The sequence below is a fragment of the Elephas maximus genome, chromosome 4, assembly GCF_024166365.1.
Source record: "Elephas maximus indicus isolate mEleMax1 chromosome 4, mEleMax1 primary haplotype, whole genome shotgun sequence".
NCBI classification, from domain to species: domain Eukaryota; kingdom Metazoa; phylum Chordata; class Mammalia; order Proboscidea; family Elephantidae; genus Elephas; species Elephas maximus.
Window position 1 is genome coordinate 179,223,152 of NC_064822.1, and position 21,321 is coordinate 179,244,472.

Here is a 21,321-nt window from a genome sequence, read left to right on the forward strand (position 1 = left end):
CGCTAATGATTGGTTCCTGTAAGACTATTCTATAACAGAACACAGGAAGAGCAGTTCAAAAACACAGCTGTGGAAGGAAAACAATCATACAAAAAGCCCACTAAGGGGCCCACCAGCCTTTTCTTTCCTTTGGATGCAAGCATGCTTTTCACAGGATGACAATCAGGAGCAGTTTCTTATCCCACTGAAAAAGCGAATTAGGGTGAATCGTGCCTTTTCTATGAGTTGGAATCAACTCAACTGCAATGGGTTTGGTTTTTGGTTTGGATGCCTTTTCTACTGGTAAAAAAAAAAAGGTGGGGGGGAAGGAAGGCGGGATGAATACACTCTCTGCCACACTCCCAAGTCCTATCCTGGTGGGTCTCTTTAAAAATTATGGACACAATTGTTAGGTCAGTTCTCCAGAGAGGAGTGTGCCATAGAAGAAACAGAAAGAAGAAATGGCTAACAGGGATCATTGTCTAAGAACAGGGCAGGGAAAGGGATTAACTAAAACCTCCACAACTAATAGCCTAAATTAATATAACTGAAACAAAACCAGCGCCTTCAACTCTTTTCCCTCCTGTCTCCTCTTCAAGTTCTGGTTCAGTGAACTTTTTATATTAGAGAAACCCACCACTCTATTTCAAATCGGCATTTCCATGGAAGCAAGAACTAAATTTACATTGAGTGATTTCCACAGACGAGCAGAAGTACAGAGAGAAGCAGAACAAACTCAAGGTAAAATGACAGGGTTGTTTTTTGTTTATTAAGAAGCATCCTTTTGCTCTCTCACATATTGGAATACGGAATATAAAGTTCAAAAGCTGTATCAGGCCTACATCAACAATTATAATATATTCCTGTTTTTCACTAGTGGGCTTGGATATTATTTCAACACTAGTGATCAACTAGTTTTAGACAGGAATTAAGAAATGATTCACTCCTTTCATCAATGGGGACCTCTTGTCCAAAACAGTATTTTGGCAATGTCATTAAATTAATTCTATTTAGTTGGATAAGGTAATCCAGAGAGTAGATTAAAAAGAAATTCAAGAGTATTTTCTGGGAGGCTATAGAAAAAAACTTCTCTCTCTTAATAAAATTACATATTATGAACTAAGAAAACGACAGAACTGTAAACAAATACTTGCTTGGTTGACTTAATAAGGCAGAATAGGCCATTCTTGAAAAATCCCCAAATAAGGAAGATACTAGAAGGAAAAAAAAAAAACCAAAACTCTCAAAACAACTTGATTTAAAAAATAATTCAAATGGAAAATGCTTGCTCTAACAGACCAAATTTCAAGAAAACAACTTAAATAACAAAGATGAGTTTCAGGACACTATGGATACCAATGTATATGGGAGAATGTACATGCTAAGGTCATATATAAATATGTATATTTAGAAAGGTGTAATTTGGTGTAAAAGTGGGATATATTTTCCTAGCCCTCAAGTTTCATTGTGAGCATGGGGAAAAAACAGCTTTCATCACTTCTTGCAAACAATCTGAGGACAGACGTGGATTTCAATTAAAGTACAAAGGACAGGCAATGAAATTTGGATTAGTTGGGTTTTATGCTCAGCGATACAAGTAATTTGTGTCATTCTGGGTAAGTCACAACTCTCTAAAATACATCTGTGAGTTAAGAGGGCTAGATCAAATCACGGCTAAGGTTCCTCTAAATATTTCTTAAATTAAGGACTATTCTGAAGGCCTACTCGAAACAGTACAGTTGTGTACAGTCACTTTTACTGGAGAAGACTGTATTATCCTGTCACTAAGCCTGCAATACACGGAGCCTCTAAGTGCATTTTGAAAGTACATTAACTTTTTTAGATAGCCAGACAATCTCTAGCAGACTGTGGAAATAGTTCACTAAAAAGACTCCCTTATCAATCCGGGGAACTAAGGGAAGAGAAAATATTTCCAGACAATTATAACCTATTCCCACAGAATAATTTTATGCTGAGAAGTTTTTCTTATAAAACTGTTTCTTAATGACTTGGGTGGTTAGGCCAAGTTTGCTTTCAGAAAAAGACCACTTGGAGAAATTCAAACAAAAGACTTCAAAATTCAAACTTTCATTCTTTGTCAGATCATTTTGTCCACAGTTAAATAATATGTGACAAACCAATCATGGACTTTAGCTATAGCTAGACAGTTTAAATAATGGATTGCATGTTAACATGGCTGGTAGAATAAACAAACCTTATATGATAACCAAACGCTAATTATGCTACTTACTTTCTCCTAGATAGCTCCTAAGACAAGAGACCTGCTGGCTGCGGACCTTGTGATGGAGGAAGGCTTTAGGCGCTGAGTACGTGGTGCCCCCCTATCACTGCCCGCTCTTGGCTGGCATCAGTTCCCTGTTTCACTTTCAGAGGATAACACTCTATCCAAGAATGTAAAATAGGAAAACACACAGTTCTGAGAGCGTATCGCCACCTTCATAAATCAGAGCTAAAATGATCTAAAGAGGGATGTGAAATGAGAAGAAAAGCAGAAAAAGGGAAAGAGTTGGTTTCAGGCTAAGCTAGTCCTGTTATTTACGTGGGCAATGATGCGGACGGTAATAAAAGACTTTAAACCTACTGATCATCTCACAAATTAGAGGTACACAGATCATTTGTGGGCATAGGGAAGGGAAAAGAATATGTCCAGTAGACCGGCCCTAGCCATGATCAGGAAACCCAAAGGCTTAGTTTTTGCACCCAGGGGCAAGCGCAGTGGCAGAGAAGCATGCTTGCATTCTTAAATATATAAATATATATATATATATATCCACAAGGAAAAAGAAAATAAAAATTAAATAAATTATATTAAAAAAACAAACAAACCAAAGAAACAGAAAAAAAAAGGCTGGCTTGTCAGGGGATGGGGTTGAGAAGGCCCCGGTGTGTGTACTTACATAGAGGTCAGCACCGTAAAATCCGTCCTGGTAAACCACACTGCAGAAAATCCACACAAAAACAAAAACAAAAAAACAAAAGAACAGAAACACATTCCGGTTATTGAGGACGGCAGCATGCACATGCGCTCTACACAGGCAGGTGATGTATGAATCCGTAACCTGGGCTTCGGGGCCACGGCGAGTCCGTGACGAAGTGTGAGGGTGCACACGCACAGACACAGCTCTGGGACATGCGAGGACAGGAGAGGTGTGGGCAGCTGGAATGAACAGCCTGGATGTCTGGTCATTAAGGTAAGATGTGATAAAAAAGAGCACTTCCAGAAGGACCTGATACAGCTAACAAAAATCCAGCAGATTTGGAAACATCAACTTTTCAGATCTTGAGACTGCTTCGATAAGCTAGCACTAGGAGAAAGGTTTTCTTCAAAGAGTTTAAAAGGGGGAGAGGAAGGGCTCACATGAAAAAGAACCCAAAGAATTCCAATAGGGCAGGATCTGTATGCAGAGTATGTTTCGAAATTGTGTTGAGTATTTTGGTTTTCTCATTGTAATGTGTAACTTTTTTCCTGATATCCATACATCACCTGCTTTTTACCCTGCACATTAGACATGCGATAAGATTTGGCTGATCACACAAGCATGCAAAGTATTATTATTCAGCATTTTAAGAACCAATGCAACACCTCAGAAAAACAAGTCAATCAATTCTGACCAAAGTAAACAGAGAAATGTAATTAAAAAAAAAAAATAACCAAAAATACCCACAATGCATTGCTTTCACAAGCAGAGATAATGAGCTAAAAGGTTAAGGTGATTGGTCCAAGGTCTGAGAATTGAAAGGTGCAGTGGGGATCCCAGATAGTAACAATATAATCCAGAGTGGGAAGGAGTAACTGGAAGATTTTAAGGGTTATTTTTGACCATAAGAATAGTTACGGAATTCTGAAAAATGCAACTGATAATTGAAATTCTGGACATGACCAAGGATTATCCTGTCTATTTAAATGAAGGAAACTGAGAAGGTAGCTGGTTAGGAATAGAAGTGTTTGTTTTCCTGTTTAGAAAATGAACTTGTATCAAACAAACAAGGCATTACTTTTTTTTTTTATTTTTTAAAAAATTCTGAGCAACACTATACCGTAGATTTCAAAACTTTTGAGGTATTTTTGTGCATATAGACTTTCCTCAAAACATTTCTTTGGGACCAAAAGACATGGAACAGCAGTACAGAGAAAAGACAAGACCTCTCTGCTTCGTATCTATGAAATCAAGATTTGACTGTTACAAATTAGTGGATTTGCTTGTCATTTATTCAATTAAACAAGCTGGAAAATTCCACCGCCACCTTTTCTGTCACAATAAACAAACCAGTAAGTAAGGTCGTAAAATCGTGTTTTTAACTTGAATGTGAAAGAACTTACTTCTGACAGGTAGCTGAAAAGTTGCTTAATTCTATTTCCAATGACATTTTGCCATGTTTACACGATAGTACGGTCACACTTTGCAATGCCTCAGTTGTGATGTGTCTGTATTATACAATAGGCAACTTTAACTGGTCTTTGATGTTCATTTAGCTGAGCTCTATCCATTTTCATAGTCTCCAACAGTCTGATCTCGGAAAGTAATTTGCCTCTAAATTGCTTTTAGTAAAAAGGAGACTTGTTCATAATATTGAAGGTTAATAAAATGAAAAGCACTGAGACCAAAGGGTGACTAATTAACTTTCAACTATTTCAGCAAGGGGATACAGGTAAACATTAAAAACATTCCTTCCACAGACAGAAGAGTGGTGGCATTAAAAATATGAATAAAATTTACCCTAAGTTACATGACTCACTGGGAATATTCACCGAAGTTCTGAAAGAATTCCAATATTCCCCGTATCAAATGCCATAAGGAGGCTAGAACACAATGATTAATGATGAAATTAGTTTACTAAGTTGAAAAGCAATTTTAGGCCATTCCCCATAAAATACTGGACTTATTCCTTGCCATCTTCCTTGTAAACATGTAGTTTAGTTAACAAAAAAGGAAACATGTGAAATTAGTGTTCAATGTAATGCACAGAAATTATTGTGATTAGACATATACTAAAGATAAAAGTAACTGAGTAAATATATACCTGACACAGACTTGGTAGAGCATGGGCTCTCAAGTTTGGCCAATATACTAAAATAACTTACACTGAGTAGAAATGAATTCACCAACTTTATAAAGTAACTCAGAAATGTTACAAACTAAAGAAGTCCCACGTTTCTGGTGAGCAACCTCTTTTTGCAAATATGACGGCAAACTCTTCTGGACTGAAATGGAAGATGCTTCATGAACAATTTTCCTAGTGTGTAGAACTTCGAAAAGCTTCGTTTTTATGTTTCACCTGAATTATGGCTTGGTGAAACAATTGTGCATCTTTAGTCATTTCTTTAAAAAGAGATGTCAGAGGTTAAAGGTCAAAAGTCAAGTTGAGAGGAAAAAAGGACAAAATTAAAAGTAAGTAATGGCAGAAGATGGAGATGATGGAATGCATGGGATTTAAACATTTATAAACTGCAAGCAAAAGTTAATTACTGAAGCAGTTCCCTTCTAGTGGTGTTTGAAGCCTGCCCATTTCAACATGCATGCTTGTCTAATAAAAATGCTTTAATTTTCTGGAGTGCAGGGACCCCTGAATGGCTGGGCCATTTTGGATTCTGAGTGGATGCTAAATCAGTACACCTCAAGGTTAGGCAAGTTTTGCTATCAGAAAAGGACCTACAAAGGAGGCTCTTTCCCTTTCCATTTTAACTAAGTAGCAGCTAAGAGGCTTCTTTGCCACTACGTTTATTCCTCAGAAGAATCTGGAAAAAAGCCTGTCACAGGCAGAGAAAAGATGAAGAACACAAATGTCACATCCTTAAAGAGAGAAAGTCCTTGGTACGATTGACTTATAAAAGTCCACTCTTCATAAAAATGTATGTTTTAGGCACTAAAACAAACAACTAAAAACAAAACCTGCCATCTTCACTCCTTCTCCCCCATCAACAGCAAAGGATTTATTTGTTGCTATGGAATCATTCCACTGCATGAGACACCCTCCACACAAAATCAACGGGTGAAGGATGCTCAGCTGAATTAGTTGTTTTACCATCATTCAGAAGCCAACTGCAGTTTAATTCCTCCTACTTCTCCCTTTCTCCCTTGATTCAATTGGACTTGGTTCATCTTTGAATTAACCTCTTTTAATCCGTTTCCTACAAAGAAAGCAAATCCATTGTGGGTAACTAGCTCTGCTGCTCACCACCCAGGCAGTGAAACCCAAGGGGAGGGCACATGTGACAGCCTCAGCCCCAACAGGAGGTGGTGAGAAGGGGGTGATCACAGCAGACGCAGCCTTGAACTACAATCTGGACCTCTTATTTTGGTTCTCTGCAGTAGTGTTAATCCACATTCGTGCGATGCTGAGTGAACTCCATGCCAACATACTGCTAGTAAACACAAGACGCTTCTGGCTACTGTCTTAAGCCACTCCTTTAAGGGCTTAAGGTGGCCAAAATGAAGATTTATATAACAAATTGACATTTTGTTACATTCTGATGGTGGTATATTTTGGTTCTTGTCATCTAATCCATTACTTTGCAAATACTCATTGAACGTCTACTATGTGGCACAGCAACATGCCAGAAGATATGAGAGGGCTATGTTGTTATGGTTTTGTTCAGTTGCTTATTTTGGAACCATGTCTGATTTTGGACTCTGATGCTTACCCTGGATAGGCGGGGATGGCTGTTGGAGGTACCGCTCGGACTGCACCATACACTGTCCGCCCTCTACCCCTCAGATGGGCTCCTCTGAAAGCAGCTGCTGTGGTGGCTGCAGTTGGGTAAGGGAAGCCAGGAACTAAAGGGAGACCCAAAATATGACAGAAATTTCAACTTGCATTCAGTAGTAGGTATACAATCACAACTTGCGTTGAAACAGTTATAGGAAAGATTTAAAGATTATACCACATCTATTCTGAAAAGGTGGTGCACATGTTGTCCAACAGAGCTCCTACCCTGACTCTCTGAGTAAGAAAGAAATGGGAAGAGAGCCCCAACATGCAAAAAGCTAGTAATTCCATGCCTCATTCATCTGGAGTGAGTTTTCTCTGCTTCTTTCCAAATCTGGCGTTACAGTGCAACTTGGTGAGAAACTGGTCAAGAAGCTATGAAAGACAAGAGCTTTAATTTCTGTGGGCACTTTAAATCAGACTGATATAAACTCTTTCGATGGTCAATTATTAATCTTATTTAAAAACATTATTATGTGCATACAGTTATTCCTCAACCAAGTTAATTTTTCTTTGTTATTTTTACATGGTGCTGATCTCCAAGGCACACAACCATCTCTAGATACTTCATTAGTCAACTTCATTTCTTTACCTAAAAAGTTTTAATCCAGAAATGTAAGGTGAGAAGGAAACTTTTATCCTTTCAAGAGGCAGACATTTCCTAAGGGTCTATTTTAAGTGGTGTACCATCCTCGGGAAAGCACACAGAGCCACTGATGCCATGTCCAATGAGCCCTGCTTAATTACACCTCTCGCTGGAGCAAGATAGCTCAGGTCAAAATAACTTTAGAGACATCAACAGGGATGAGAACAAATCAATAATATTGAAAGTGCCTCTACTAGAGGGCCCAAAGCTGACCTGCAGAGAACATGTAAAATAAATATATACCACAAAAATGTACTCCTTTTGTTTTCTTTACTGTCAAGTAAACAGGCTAAAATGTTCTTAACATGCCCTCACCCGCTCTACTTTTTCCAGCTATTTTTACTTTATAGCAATCTTAAGATTTGGTCAAGAAGATTCTAGCACAGACTAAACAGGACGGGGCATTGTGACAGTATTCTCTCTCTGGAGAATCTCTCACTTTTAGTATGTATTATACTAGGAAGAGAAGACTAGTACTAGTGCATCACTGTTCTCTGACAACAGTCAAAATCTATGCCAGGCCAACATAGGCTACTTACTGATTAAAGGAATGTAAGTGTTAATACCCCCTCTTCCTGATAGGGGCACTGCCGCATCATTGCCTAGGGAGACATCTGCTTGAAAGCTGGATGCTGATTACGTTAAAAAAAAAAAAAAAGTAATGCAAAATGGTTAACAAAGGAATAGCAAATCGAAAACCAACAGATGTTATAGCAGTTAAATAGCACAAATGGAAACATTAACTTGAATACTACCTGCATATAACTCCGGGCCATATACAGCTCCAACTACTGGGCTTAATTTCCAACCTGAAACAGAAGAAAGGAGAGTGAACATTTAAGACAACATTAGAGCCATCAACGCATGCACAAGTTGGCTTTAGGTATCTCTGATTTATTCTCATCTACTACCAATTTGCCTTTAAAATGACAGCTGGGAAGGTTAAACACATGACAGGGTGATGATATTTCTACATCTGATTGTAGCAGGGGAGAGAAGGAGAGATACAGAAAAACTGGGAGGTAAGGAAGGATGAGAATGGAGAGGTGATGAGAGAAGGAAAAAGAAATATAAGTAAATACTGGGGTGTGGTATAGTGGCTCTCACAGAACTGCCTCAGATAACCGAGTCTTAGTTTAGAAAAAGGAAGAAAGGTAGAACATGTCATTCTGTACCACACTGTCATGCAATTTCTTATACTTCATCTCAACACTGTTTACTGTTCTAGTCACTTTATAAAGGTTCTGACTGAGTTCAAGCTGACCCAGATCTTTGACTCCAAGTCCAATTATACCGTGTCGGTATTCTGGGTAAAAGGAAATCTGGTATTCTGGGTGAATGGAAATCCTCTTCTATTTTGCACTGGGCTGTAACAATTCTCAATCACCATGTCAACAAGGAAAGACTGCATGCAATAATGAAATTCAACATAAATTCCCAACTTCAGAGCATGGCTTTCATTTATAATGAACATTTAATATTGTAACAAACATATAAATGGACTTTTTAGCTAACAAAGGATACTGGGCTGCTATTGAACATGAAATTAAATATTTATATATTTCAAGAATTTACAAACAACATTATATGTGACATTATTTTTATTTCTCTTTCCCTATTTTTTGTATTTGTAAGAATATGGCAAGAGTTAAAAAAAAAAAATGTAGTACTGCCCACTAACAGCTAATAAGTAGGATTCCACATAAAACCTTTAATCAATAAATACTTGATTTTCATACATAAACAAACATGTCTATCTTATTATTATTATTATTTTTTCCCTTGGACTACTTCTTGTGTATTATCTAAAGTGCCTATTATTGTGCTATGTTACTCTATAAATATTTGAATGGAAAGAAAAAAAGGTCAATTCTATGGGAATTAACAGATTTAAATGGCCACAAAGACATTATTCAAGAGAAAATCTGTTCAATTCAATCTACCATTATTTTATGTGCTTTGGTGATGTCTTCATTATTCTACATAAAATCCTGGCAAATTCTGGGTTCAAATCCTACTTGAGTTGTAAGAGCATAGATGTTCTACAGCGTCAGACAAATTAAGTGATTTCAACCCAGAATTCACCAGGAGGTATCCAGCACACTCTTCTCTGAACCTTTAACACAGCAATGGCAGGTTTCTAAAGTTTGGCTCCTTTAGGCTTGAATATTAATTTGGAATAATATTTTTATAATCATCTCTTTCTTTCCTACCAGCGGTGCTATTTCTTCAGCTTCCCTTTAAATCTGCACAATGGGTACAAGTTGATATGTTGTTAATAATATCTTAAGAATATATTTAGTTTAGCACAATTTACAATGCATTTTCACAGATGTTTACATCATTTGACCCTCACAAATCCTACAGAGAGATAGGATAAGTGCCACCTCTGTGACCATGGGTAAGTATTATACTTCTCTGGGCCTTGTTTCCTAAATAATAAGCTGAGAGAGTTGGATTTTGATGACTTGTGAAAGGGTTGGTGGTAAAATGTCACCTCCAATTTACAGATATAAAAGACAGATCAAGAAATTGGCCCACTGTCACACACTAAAGTGAAGAGTCAAATCTATAAGTAGAATTTCTGTCTCCTGATTTCCAGCCAGAAGCTCCTTCTGCCACACCATTTTTCCTATGACCTAAAGGAAATTTAACATAATTTGCCTCTCTTTCCTATTGATTGTGAGGGATATACTCAACATACTTCTATTTGATTTGCTGGAGCCCTGGCAGTGTAGTGGTTAAGAGTTTGACTGCTAACCAAATGGTCAGCAGTCTGAATCCATTAGCTGCTCCTTGGAAACTCTATGGGGCAGTTCTACTCTGTCCTATATGGTCACTGTGAGTTGGAACTGACTCGACGGCAACGGATTTGGTTTGTTGGTTTACTTGATTTGTTAAGACATTACTGGCATATACTGCTACACTCTAGCATGATACTCTCAGACTTACAAAGAAGAGCAGAAACTCTCTCTCCCGTTTCTTATAGATAAAATCTTATGCAGAACCCCAAAATGTACAACAGAGAATGTTGAGCTGCTCAGATTAAAGCAGAGCTGGAGGTTTCAGGACCCAAGTCATTCAGTTTCCTCTGCTGCTTCCCCAAGATGGCTCTGTAGAGCAGTTCACACAACCACTGCTGTAATACAGATTATAACTGCATTTTATCCCATTTAGAGAACATAAGTCTAGATTGCATTTGACAACTGATGCAAAAGTTTTGTTTTTGTTAGATAAAATCTTTATAGAAAATTTCCTTCTCAATGAGAGACATTTGTATAATTTACTATATAACATGTAATTATGGAATAGAAAATTCCACACACATACACACAAAACATGGTTGTTACTCTGGGTCACACCTTATAAAGACAGCAGGGGGTCCAGAATTATAAAAGTAATAAAAAAAAATACTTATCGTTCCAATGTATTGCACTCATGCTCAGATGAGTAGGAATCAGTGGTAAAGGCCAGATCTGGTGGGCGTCCAGGGGTATTACGAACAAGCCTAACTTATTATAAGGAACTACTGCTGAAAAAGGAGATGTCCAGAGTGGGACCTAACTTGGGTAAATGCTGTTGGGTGACACTGAAATGATTCTGACTCACAGCGGCCCCGTGTGACAGAGCAGAACCACCCTATAGGGTTTGCTAGGCTATGATCTTTATGGGAGCAAACTGAATCTTTCTCTCACGAAGCTGCTGTGCAGGCTCAAACCATCAACCTTTCAGTTAGCAGCTGAGCACTTAACCTTTGCACCACCAGGGTTAATAGGCAATCACAAGTGACATGTTTGCACTGGGGTATATGATGGATTTTACTGAGAATGTAATAAACCTTAATAACTACAAAACTTAGTTTAGTTCTAAGAAAAAAGTTAATTTGTAAAGATAAAATATTCTCCTAGGTAAAGAGAATACCTGAACGTAAATTAAGCAAACTGTCTTAAGACACATCAAGACAGATTCTTAGAAGTTAATGAAAGTTCACCAGTTTACACAAGAATGACGTTCTGCTGAAGGTGATGTGTAGTCTCTTACCATTTGCATATGGTGTGACCATCTTCTTATTGGTCATTACACGTGCGGTAGCGTTATTCACCTGAAAATAAAAAGTAGAAGGAAGGGGCAGGGAAGAAGTAGACCATATTAGGGAACATGAAGTTGCTCATCCAATAACACAATACTTAGTTTAAAATGTAAATTTCAGAGAGCATTGATTTAAATAATTAAAATAGCAATATAAAATACTAATATATAGTGCTTCAATTAAAGTCTTATTAAATGAGGCTAACAAGAGTAAAATGCAGTTTCTTGATCGCCAAAGGAAAACTAGGGCTGCTTTACCACCCAGTACTCCAATGGAAAAATATATTTGCAAGTTCTCTGGAGATCTCTTCAACAGAGAAGTCTCTCCATTAAGAAAAAAATGAAAAAAAGTAAATAGGAAACAACTCTATTTATACACGAACTCTGAAGTTCGTTAATAAATCAGAGGCTTGTCACATGGGTCATGAAATAGATTTTTAGGAAGATAAGAAAATACATCCACTGATTTCGTCTGTTCTAATGTTCAGCATTTGTTGATGAACCATAGTTTGTGTAAGATTTTACTGTTTGAGGTTGTAAACAAATACAAGAACTTAGATTCCTATGATGATAGTCTCCAGAACCATTCTGAATTTTCTAGACTAAATGGTCTTCATTTAAGAACAAAGTTTTCAGAAGGCCTTTAAAAGTAAGTACTTAAAAGTGCTGAGAAAACAAAGTTATTTCTCTTTTTTTAATGGTGTTCTCCACCCTCGTTAAAGAAATGCATAATTTAAAGCATTCTTGGTGCTTGGGCAAGTAGGTACTTATTACCAAGATGGTGCTGATGAGGAAAAGAGAGATGGAGCTCAGAAGCCAGGGTCCTGCCAACGAGTGTCAGAACCAGACTCAAAGTCGCACCTTAGAAATCAGTTACAGGCTGTATTGTCAGGTCATAAAACAGGCTAATTTAAAAAATAATTCTAACATATATAACCATGACTTATTTTGCCTCTTGGAATTTACATTGTGTCAAATTTGCATAGTGATAAATTTGCTTTATGGAAAGCCGAATTTTAAGAAGAATTGGAACTAAAAAAAAGTCTGAATACGTCTTTTAGGACTTTTTAGTAATAATCCACCTCTGTGAAAAGAATGTGAAACTCCATTTACTCGAGTTTGACTCACCAAATAATATAAACATTTCACATTTAAAAAGAAAGAATGGGATACAACAATGATGAGACTGAGAGCATGCAGTTAAAAAAACACACACACACAAATAAAGAAAAAACAATCAATTTTGGAAAGAAGGGAGAAAGTGAGGAGCGAGGTTCTGACCGACAACGATTAGAATGGAGCAAGAGCTTAAACCAGCTACTAGAGCAGAATGCAACCAAGCACTTAAAAGGAAAAATGGCCAGAACCAATCAGAAACCACCAGTCAGCAAAAGAGACCAACAGCTGCATATTGATGGGTAAGGAAGAACAGGGCAAAGGAATGGGGCAGGAATGTGGGTAAAGAGAAAAATAAGATAAGGGACAAGAAAAGAGAAAGGAAGGGGGTCACGGGCAGGAAAGAGAGCTGTCAAGAGCAAAGAAAGAACAGTCACAGCTACCAACGGAAGGTCTGGGAAAGAGGAAAAGTAGGAAAGGAAGTAGGGATAGGAAGTGCATTAATAAGACCAGCCAAACTGGAGTTGAGTAACTCTGAGTAAGATGTGCAAGGGGGAAAAAAATCACCATGAAGTCAGTAATCAAACAGCTCAGACCGCTACCAAACAGTATGTACATCCAAAGTCCAGGCGGCATTACTCAACAGCGTTGAAAATAAAAGGGGGGAAAGGAGGAGGGAGAGGAACAACAAGTCAAATCACATTTTGTAGTGTTAATGTGAGATGGCAGATGGACTTTTTTCTTCCTTATTTAATTGTTTTGTAATTACATTTTTTAAAAGCTTCTTCTCTAGTGCTTTTGTTTCACTTACCGCCAACGGGTACCATCGCCAGCATTGTGTATAGTTACCATGGAAAGAGTGAGTCAAGTGAAGGGCCCTAAATGCTAAACCATTGGAAAGGGGGGGGGAAAAAAAAGCAAAATATGCAGACATCTTACTCAAAATGGTGGCTTTTATATTTAATACTTTTTAAAAATTGGGAAAGGGGAAAGGAGCCAGTTAACCTTCACTGTGTTGTTAAAAAGGGCTGGTGAAAACCAGGTGGCTGACTCCATCATGCTAATATTACATTTGTGAGCCAGCCAGCAAACCCTTTGAAGGATTTTATCTGTAAAAATTTCAGAATTAACCCCTGAAATTCTTGATATTTAAATATACCAAGAAACTACATGAGCTCTGGATTCTTTCCTCCCTCCCCACAACCTTTGCCATTTCCTGCTCCTTGCCTACCACATGCACATGGAGGCGAACTGGCCTCCCAAGAGAAAGGATATTGGCTGGCCCACTGATTCATTACAGGACACAATGTTATGAACTGGACAGTTTTTAGACATTTTTTTCAGTTAGTTTTGTTTAGGCCTGATCATAGGAATTCAGAGTCTAGCAAACTGAAGCAAAGGAAAAAAACCAAGAGCAGAAGGATGAACATTTTGAGGAAGAAAAAAGTAAATAAAAACAAATAAGCACACGCACGCACACACACAAAAATAAAAATTAAAACCCCCAAACAACCAAAAAATGAGGGGGAGGAGGACAGAAATGTTAACTTTTATACATTTTAGTGCAAGAAGGTGAAGGACAGACACCAACACAAATACACGTGTGCGCGTACACACACACACACACAAGACAGGGTTCCAAATGTGAAATAAGTGAGGCAATACACAAAAAAAGAAATAAAATATAAACCAGAAATTGAATTATTGAAGACATGCACCTCGATTTTACGGCCCTCTACCACGGTGCCGTGTAATTTCTCCCTGGCCCTGTCTGCATCAGCACTATTCTCGAAAGTTACGAACCCGAATCCCTGCATGCAGCGGGAGAAGGGGGGAAAACATGCACATCGTTATATTGAAATACTGATCTCTTGGTAAATAGAGAAAAAATATCACAGCATGAAACTGACATCAGCAACAACTCAGCAATACTCTCCCAAAGTCACATTTTTGGTCCATGCATATTTTGTAGAGGGAAATTAAATCCAATAAAAAAAATAATAAACTATAATAATTGTAATAATAATTTAATTAACAACAATAACAGTAATAAGATGAAACAATGCATGTGAGGCCAGACCAAAATTAAGGTATAGAGCTACTCAGGTCAAACTAGTCAATTAAGAATCTGAGTATTTTTCAATGTCCTACCTTCCTTTCTTAATCCCTGTTGTTAATGTGTATGTCCCTTTATGTAATGCTAAAATATATTTAAGTTGACCCACTAACACTCCAAGTACATTATTCCCCAGTGACTTCAACATGAAATCTGATATTTAAGTGTAATCAATGTAGGAGATTTTTCAAGGGGTCTAATTTTTTAATCATTTCAGCCCCCACTTTGCTCATTGCTTCTATCACTACTAATTCCTTTGGGAGCAGAATAATTTAAGGCACAGTGGTAATGTATACTTCTGTTAAGTACCGCGTGTAGAAACAGAGCACACTCCTGTTCTTCTAAGCAAATGAAAATATCATTAAGCAGCGTTCAGTCCAACAATGATTTTTTTTCAATGCCAACTTTAAATGACCAGGTTGGCTGCTGTAGTTGTTAGCTGCCATCAAATTGGCCCCCAACTCACGGGGACCTTATGCACAACAGAATAAAACAATGCCAGCCCTGAGCCATTCCCATGATCAGTTGTGTACTGGACTGTAGCGATCCATAGAGTTTTCACTGGCTGATTTTGCCAGGCCTTTCTATGTAGTCTGTCTTAGTCTGGAAGCTCTGTTGAAGCCTGTTCAGCATCATAGCAACACAAAAGCCTCCACTGGTGGATGTGTGGTGACTGCCTTGTGGTACACTGGCTGGGAATCAAACCTGGATCTTCCACATGGAAGGCGAGAGTTCTACCACTGACCCACCATTGCCCCTGACCAGACTGGCACTTATAGTAAAAATATGTTTGGCTGAATTTCAGAAAATTACTAACCCTAGTTTGTCTAAATTATAAATTTGCTGATGCCTATATCTGATGCTAAATGTATTAGTAATGTTCTATATATACAAAAAATGGAAGAGTAAACAGGTAAACGGAATGAGATCTAGTTTAGTGACATCAATTATATAGTATTCGATAGGAAAAGAATATCAGAAAACAGCAATATAGTTGTTATCCTGAGTTAGGATTACTTTGTCTCCTGTAGATGCTGTAAAAAAAAAAAAAAAAAAAAAGGTGCGGGGGGTGGGGAGAGCTCTAATTCTTTTCATTAGGTAGACAAAGCCGGAGGCCAGTGAGTTCACCCATTTTACTCCTGTGTTCTCGTCCTATCTGAAAAGGCTGTCTGGGTCAGAATCATACATCAATTTCAACATGAGCAGGATTTACTATATACTTCTATGACAATTTCATAAGGTATCACGTCAACTTTATTCTAGGTGCTTTATCATTATCTCTTCACTCTACAACTCTAATTTTACAAATAATTTTCTCAAGCTATTTCTTCATCTGTAGACTGGTAAATTCTTAGGTTTTCTAGGAATGTCCTCATTTCCCAATAGCTTCATTGTCCTAGCATTCTTTGACTATTCCATTGTAGGGTGACTTGGAACCTTTTATTTTTAACTGAAGTTTTGGTTTGCCAAATTACTCTTATACATACAAAATGTGTTTTTAATTGAGATGGCAAACAAGGTACATTGTTCAATAAAAAGATTTTATAAGACCAACACTCATTTTTCTGAAGGATCTGATTACTCGTCATTCTAAAGGACCATATGGTTCGGCGACTTTCCGTGGTAGATTCCAGTGGACTGTCTCTATCCATAATTTGGATATCACCACAAATGACTCTCTAAAATGCAATGCTAAGCTGAAAGAACTTTTATAATATACATTGCTTGCAATGGAATACTACGGATGATTTTAGTTAGCAGTCCTTCCTAAAGAATGTGTAAATATGTTGAAGATAACAATGGGAACACATTTTCAGACAGAAATTTTGGCATCAACATGTTATAAAGCCACTCGGACACCTCAAGGTATACAAGGACAAGTTATTAATAAATTACACCATTTGTCATCTACACTAGTATCTGCTGAAGAAGCCAGTTCTCCAATACTGCAGAATCCTCCAACAGGAAAGTTAAGCCTTTTAAGAAAGGTTACAGATAGTTTTTATGTCACATTTTAGAAGCATTATACTTTGTATTCCAAGTGATCTATCTCACAGCCTTATTTTTTTTTTTATTGTGCTTTAAGTGAAAGTTTACAAATCAAGTCAGTCTCTCACACAAAAATTTATATACACCTTGCTATATACTCCTAGTTGCTCTCCCCCACCTGAGACCGCACACTCCTCTCCACCCTCTATTCCCATGTCCATTCGGCCAGCTTCTGTCCCCCTCTGCCTTCTCACCTCACCTCCAGACAGGAGCTACCCACATAGTCTCATGTGTCTACTTGATTCAAGAAGCTTACTCCTCACCAGTAGCATTTTCTACCTTATAGTCCAGTCTAATCCCTGCCTGAAGAGTTGGCTTTGGGAACGGTTCCTGTTTTGGGCTAACAGAAGGTCTGGGGACCATGACCTCCAGGGTCCTTCTAGTCTCAGTCAGACCATTAAGTCTGGTCTTTTTACGAGAATTTGAGGTCTGCATCCCACTGCTCTCCTGCTCCCTCAGGGGTTCTCTGTTGTGTTCCCTGTCAGGGCAGTCATTGGTTATAGCCAGGCACAATCTAGTTCTTCTGGTCTCAGGGTGATGTAGTTTCTGATTTATGTGGCCCTTTCTGTCTCTTGGGCTATAATTACCTTGTCTCTTTGGTGTTCTTCATTCTCCTTTGCCCAGGTTGGTTGAGACTCATTGATGCATCTTAGATGGCCGCTTGCTAGCGTTTAAGACCTCAGATGCCACTCACCAAAGTGGAATGCAGAATGTTTTCTTAATAGATTTTATCATGCGAATTGACCTAGATGTCCCCTGAAACCATGGCCCCCAAACCCCCACCCCTGCTACTCTGGCCTTCGGTTTATTCAACAATCTTCTTTGCTTTTGGTTTAGTCCAGTTGTGCTGACCTCTCCTGTATTGTGTACTGTCTTTCCCTTCATCTGATACAGTTCTTGTCTACTATCTAATTAGTGAATACCCCTCTTCCTCCCTCCTCCCGCTCTGGTAACCATCAAAGAATATTTTCTTCTCTGTTTCAACTATTTCTTGAGTTCTTATAATAGTGGTCTCATACAATATTTGTCGTTTTGCAACTGACTGATTTCACCCAGCATAATGCCTTCCAGATTCCTCCATATTATGAAATGTTTCACAGATTCATCATAGTTCTTTACCGATGTGTAGTATTCCACGGAGTGAATATACCATAATTTATTTATCCATTCATCCATTGATGGGCACCTTGGTTGCTTCCACCTTTTTGCTATTGTAAACAGTCAATGCCTTATTAACTTAAACTAAAATATTATAAACAAATAGTTGAATGGCAAGTTATATGGAGACTAATGCCTTGGGTTATCTTAGCTTTATGACTGTAAACCAAACCAAACCCAGGGCCGTCGAGTCGATTCTGATTCATTTAGGACTATATCTATATACACATACACACATACTTTTTTGTCTTGTCAATACAACCATGGGATAAAAAGGATCTGTTGGTTTCATTTTAAAGGTAAAGAAATTGAGTCAAACTGAGGTTGAGTACCCAAGGATACACAGCTAATGGTGAGGAAATGAGAAAATCATCAGTCCTACGTAAAATCCTTCTAGTTTTCTTTTTTATATCTAGTTGCTAAACATTTTCTATGACCCTCCTTTCTGGGAAGTGTTGATGGAACATCTGCGACACAAAATCTCATCTGAAAGAATGAATAATGGTGTCATAAACACAGACATTTTATAGTCAACAAATGACAAAGTTTAGCATAAATGTCTGCTTGTGTGAGATTTTCTCAATAATAACTTTAATATTCTGGAACAAAATTTCCTTTTCAAAGGTTTTAAAAGTGTTTTATAAGGAGGTGCTTATATGCCAATAAAAATGCTAATCAAGATACCAGACAAATCAAAATAAACAATCTCCATAGGCATCATTACCTAGGGTAAAAGGAGGAAGAAAGCCTTGTTGATGCTTTGAGACTTTCTGATGATACATAAAGGTAAGAGGCAGAATAACAGCCTCCCAAATTCTCCATGTCTTAATCCCTAGAGCTCTGTGAATATGTGACTTTACATGGCAAAAGGGATTTTGCAGATGTGATTAAGCTAATGATTTTGAGAAGGAAAGATTATCCTGGATTATCTGGGTGGGTCCAATGTAATGACAAGCGCGCTTATAAGAGGGAGGAGGAGGGTCAGGATCATAGTGATACAGCCTGAGAAAGATCTGACCAACCAATGAGGCTCTGAAGATGGAAGAGGGTCGTGGGCCAAGGAATGCGGTAGCCTCTGCTGTTAAGTGCTGTCGAGTCGATTCTGACTCATAGAGACCCTATATGACAGGGCAGAACTGCCCCACAGGGTTTTCTAGGCCGTAACCTTTACAGGAGCAGATTGCCAGGTCTTTCTCCCACAGAGCTGCTAGGAGGGTTTGAATAGCCAACCTTTTGGTTAACAGTTGAGCACCTAAACATCGTGCCAGCAGGGCTCCTTGCAGCAGCCCCTAAAAGCTTGAAAAGGCAAGGAAATGGATTATCCCTTACCAAGCCTGCTGCTGTCGAGTAGATTCCAACTCACAGAGACCCTATAGGACAGAGTAGAATTGCCCCAATAGGGTTTCCAAGGCTGTGATCTTTAGGGACGCAGACTGCAACATCCTTCTCCTGACAAGAGCTAGTGGGTTCGAACCACTGACCTTTCAGTTAGCAGCCCAGCACTTAACCTTTGTGCCACCAAGGCTTCTTGATTATCCCTTAAAATCCATTGCTGTCGAGTCAATTCTGACTCCCAGCAACCATATAGGACAGAGAAGAACTGCTCCATAGGGTTTCCAAGGAGCGGCTGGTGGATTGGATCTGCCAACCTCTTGGTTAGTTGCCTGAGCTCTTAACCACTACGCCAAGGCCCCCTTATTAGAGCCTACTGAAGGAACACAGCCCTTGATTTTGGCCTATTGAGACCCACTGTAGACTTCTGACTTCTAGAACTGTAAGATAATACATCAGCGTTATTTTAAGCCACCAAATTTGTGATAACTTGTTCAGAAGCAATAGAAACCTAACACGTACCTCTCAGAACTGAAGTCCAGGGTTAGGAAAATGAGAAATACAACTAGCATTTTTAGAGTATTATTCTTATTTAGTTTTGTCTCATACTCAATCTTTTAAAAGATGATCTACCACAACCCAACTTCGTGCTTGCTTATCTAGCACATTTACAGTTCAGTTGCAAGAATATTAACTCAAAGATTTAATTTTTTTATAATGTATTGTTTCTTCAATAAAATTTAGCATTTTAAAAAATGCACCAGGAACTGTGCTGAGGATCTTCACACAGATTATTCAAGTTTTAAAAGTTACCAATAGGAAAGCACGCTTGTATGAAATGTTCGTTCTCAGAAACCTAGCTCACAGTAAACTTGGTCATTCTGATCTCTTACTTTGAAAAAAAAAGTTAATAAAATTATGTGAGTAACACATTTTCCTTAGAACTGCTTTTAAAAAAATAATGTATCAGACAGGGAAACAAAATAACCAGTCTGAATAGGTACAAAGTCACACTGAGATCTAACCTCAAATTCTCCATAAGAGGTACGTAAGACGATAGAAAACTTCTGTTATCTAAACTCTCATGGACAAAAAACAGATATACAAAAAGCTTTTATTTTTAATTTAAAAAACTGATGTTTAGATAATTTTGTCTACACGAGCACTGCCTAAGAGAAATACAGAGTGAGTCGCATATATAATTTATAATTTTCTAGTAGCTACATTAAAAAAGTAGAAACAGGTAAAATTAATTTTAATAATACATGTTATTTAATCCAACATATATAACGTATTACCATTTCAACATGGCAATATAAAGACATTATTAATAAGACGTTTCACATTCTTCTTTTTGGACTAAACCTTTGAAGTGTTTTACTTTAGAGCACATGGCAGTTTGGACTCACCACATCCCAAGTGCTCAGTGTGGCCACTGCACTGAGCAGAGGAGGCCTATATGCTTTATTCTCCTACCAAAGTCCTTTTACATTAATAGCGTAAATATACCAGTGTTACATTAGTGATTTACCAGCTATCTGCCTTTTGCAAACAGAGGAATGGTGTGTTTGTTAGGTGTATGATTGTGATTAAAACTTCTAGCAAGTATGGCAGCAATTCTATCACCAGGCTTGACATCCATTTTTAATCAAGGGCATATAGAAGCCGAGTAACTGTCACCTTTTTAGTCTGGCCTCAGACTGCAACAAATGACAAGCAATAAAATGAGCATTGTAAAAAAATATTTTTATTTGTATAATCTTTGAATTTTTCCATCTCAGAAGAATGAGAAAGAAAATTTACCATGTAACTTTTAAGGGAGAAATCAAAAGCAGACAGTTCTCCTGGGTATGGCCAGAACACAGAAATTAAAAAATAAAGAAAAGAAAAATAAAACTAAAACCCATAAAATGGTAACCAAAGAAAAATAAACTAAGCCCTTTGGAAATCCATGCACTGTTAATTCCATTTTAAGCATAATGAAAAACATTTTACTTCAGTATTACCTATCAAATATTACTGAAAATCACCAAGGCCTACTTAGCTCGACTTCAAAGAAAGTATTTTGACCATATTAAATAATGAAGTTTCCCTTTGCAGGAAATCA

At 37.8% G+C, this 21,321-nt stretch overlaps 1 protein-coding gene across 16 annotated transcripts in view; it reads right to left on the bottom strand.

The window, feature by feature from the left end:
* The window catches only part of RBFOX2 (RNA binding fox-1 homolog 2), a 333,110-nt gene that overhangs the window by 11,593 nt on the left and 300,196 nt on the right, over window positions 1-21,321 (bottom strand). For 7 of the 16 annotated variants that reach the window (XM_049884313.1, XM_049884322.1, XM_049884309.1 and 4 more), the window contains 6 exons: window positions 14,278-14,370; window positions 11,396-11,456; window positions 8,110-8,163; window positions 7,892-7,986; window positions 6,644-6,786; window positions 2,898-2,937 (listed from right to left, as the gene is read on the bottom strand). In XM_049884313.1, coding sequence (XP_049740270.1) covers window positions 2,898-2,937; window positions 6,644-6,786; window positions 7,892-7,986; window positions 8,110-8,163; window positions 11,396-11,456; window positions 14,278-14,370 — 486 coding nt within the window. The other 9 variants (XM_049884311.1, XM_049884316.1, XM_049884314.1 and 6 more) reach the window with 4 other exon arrangements.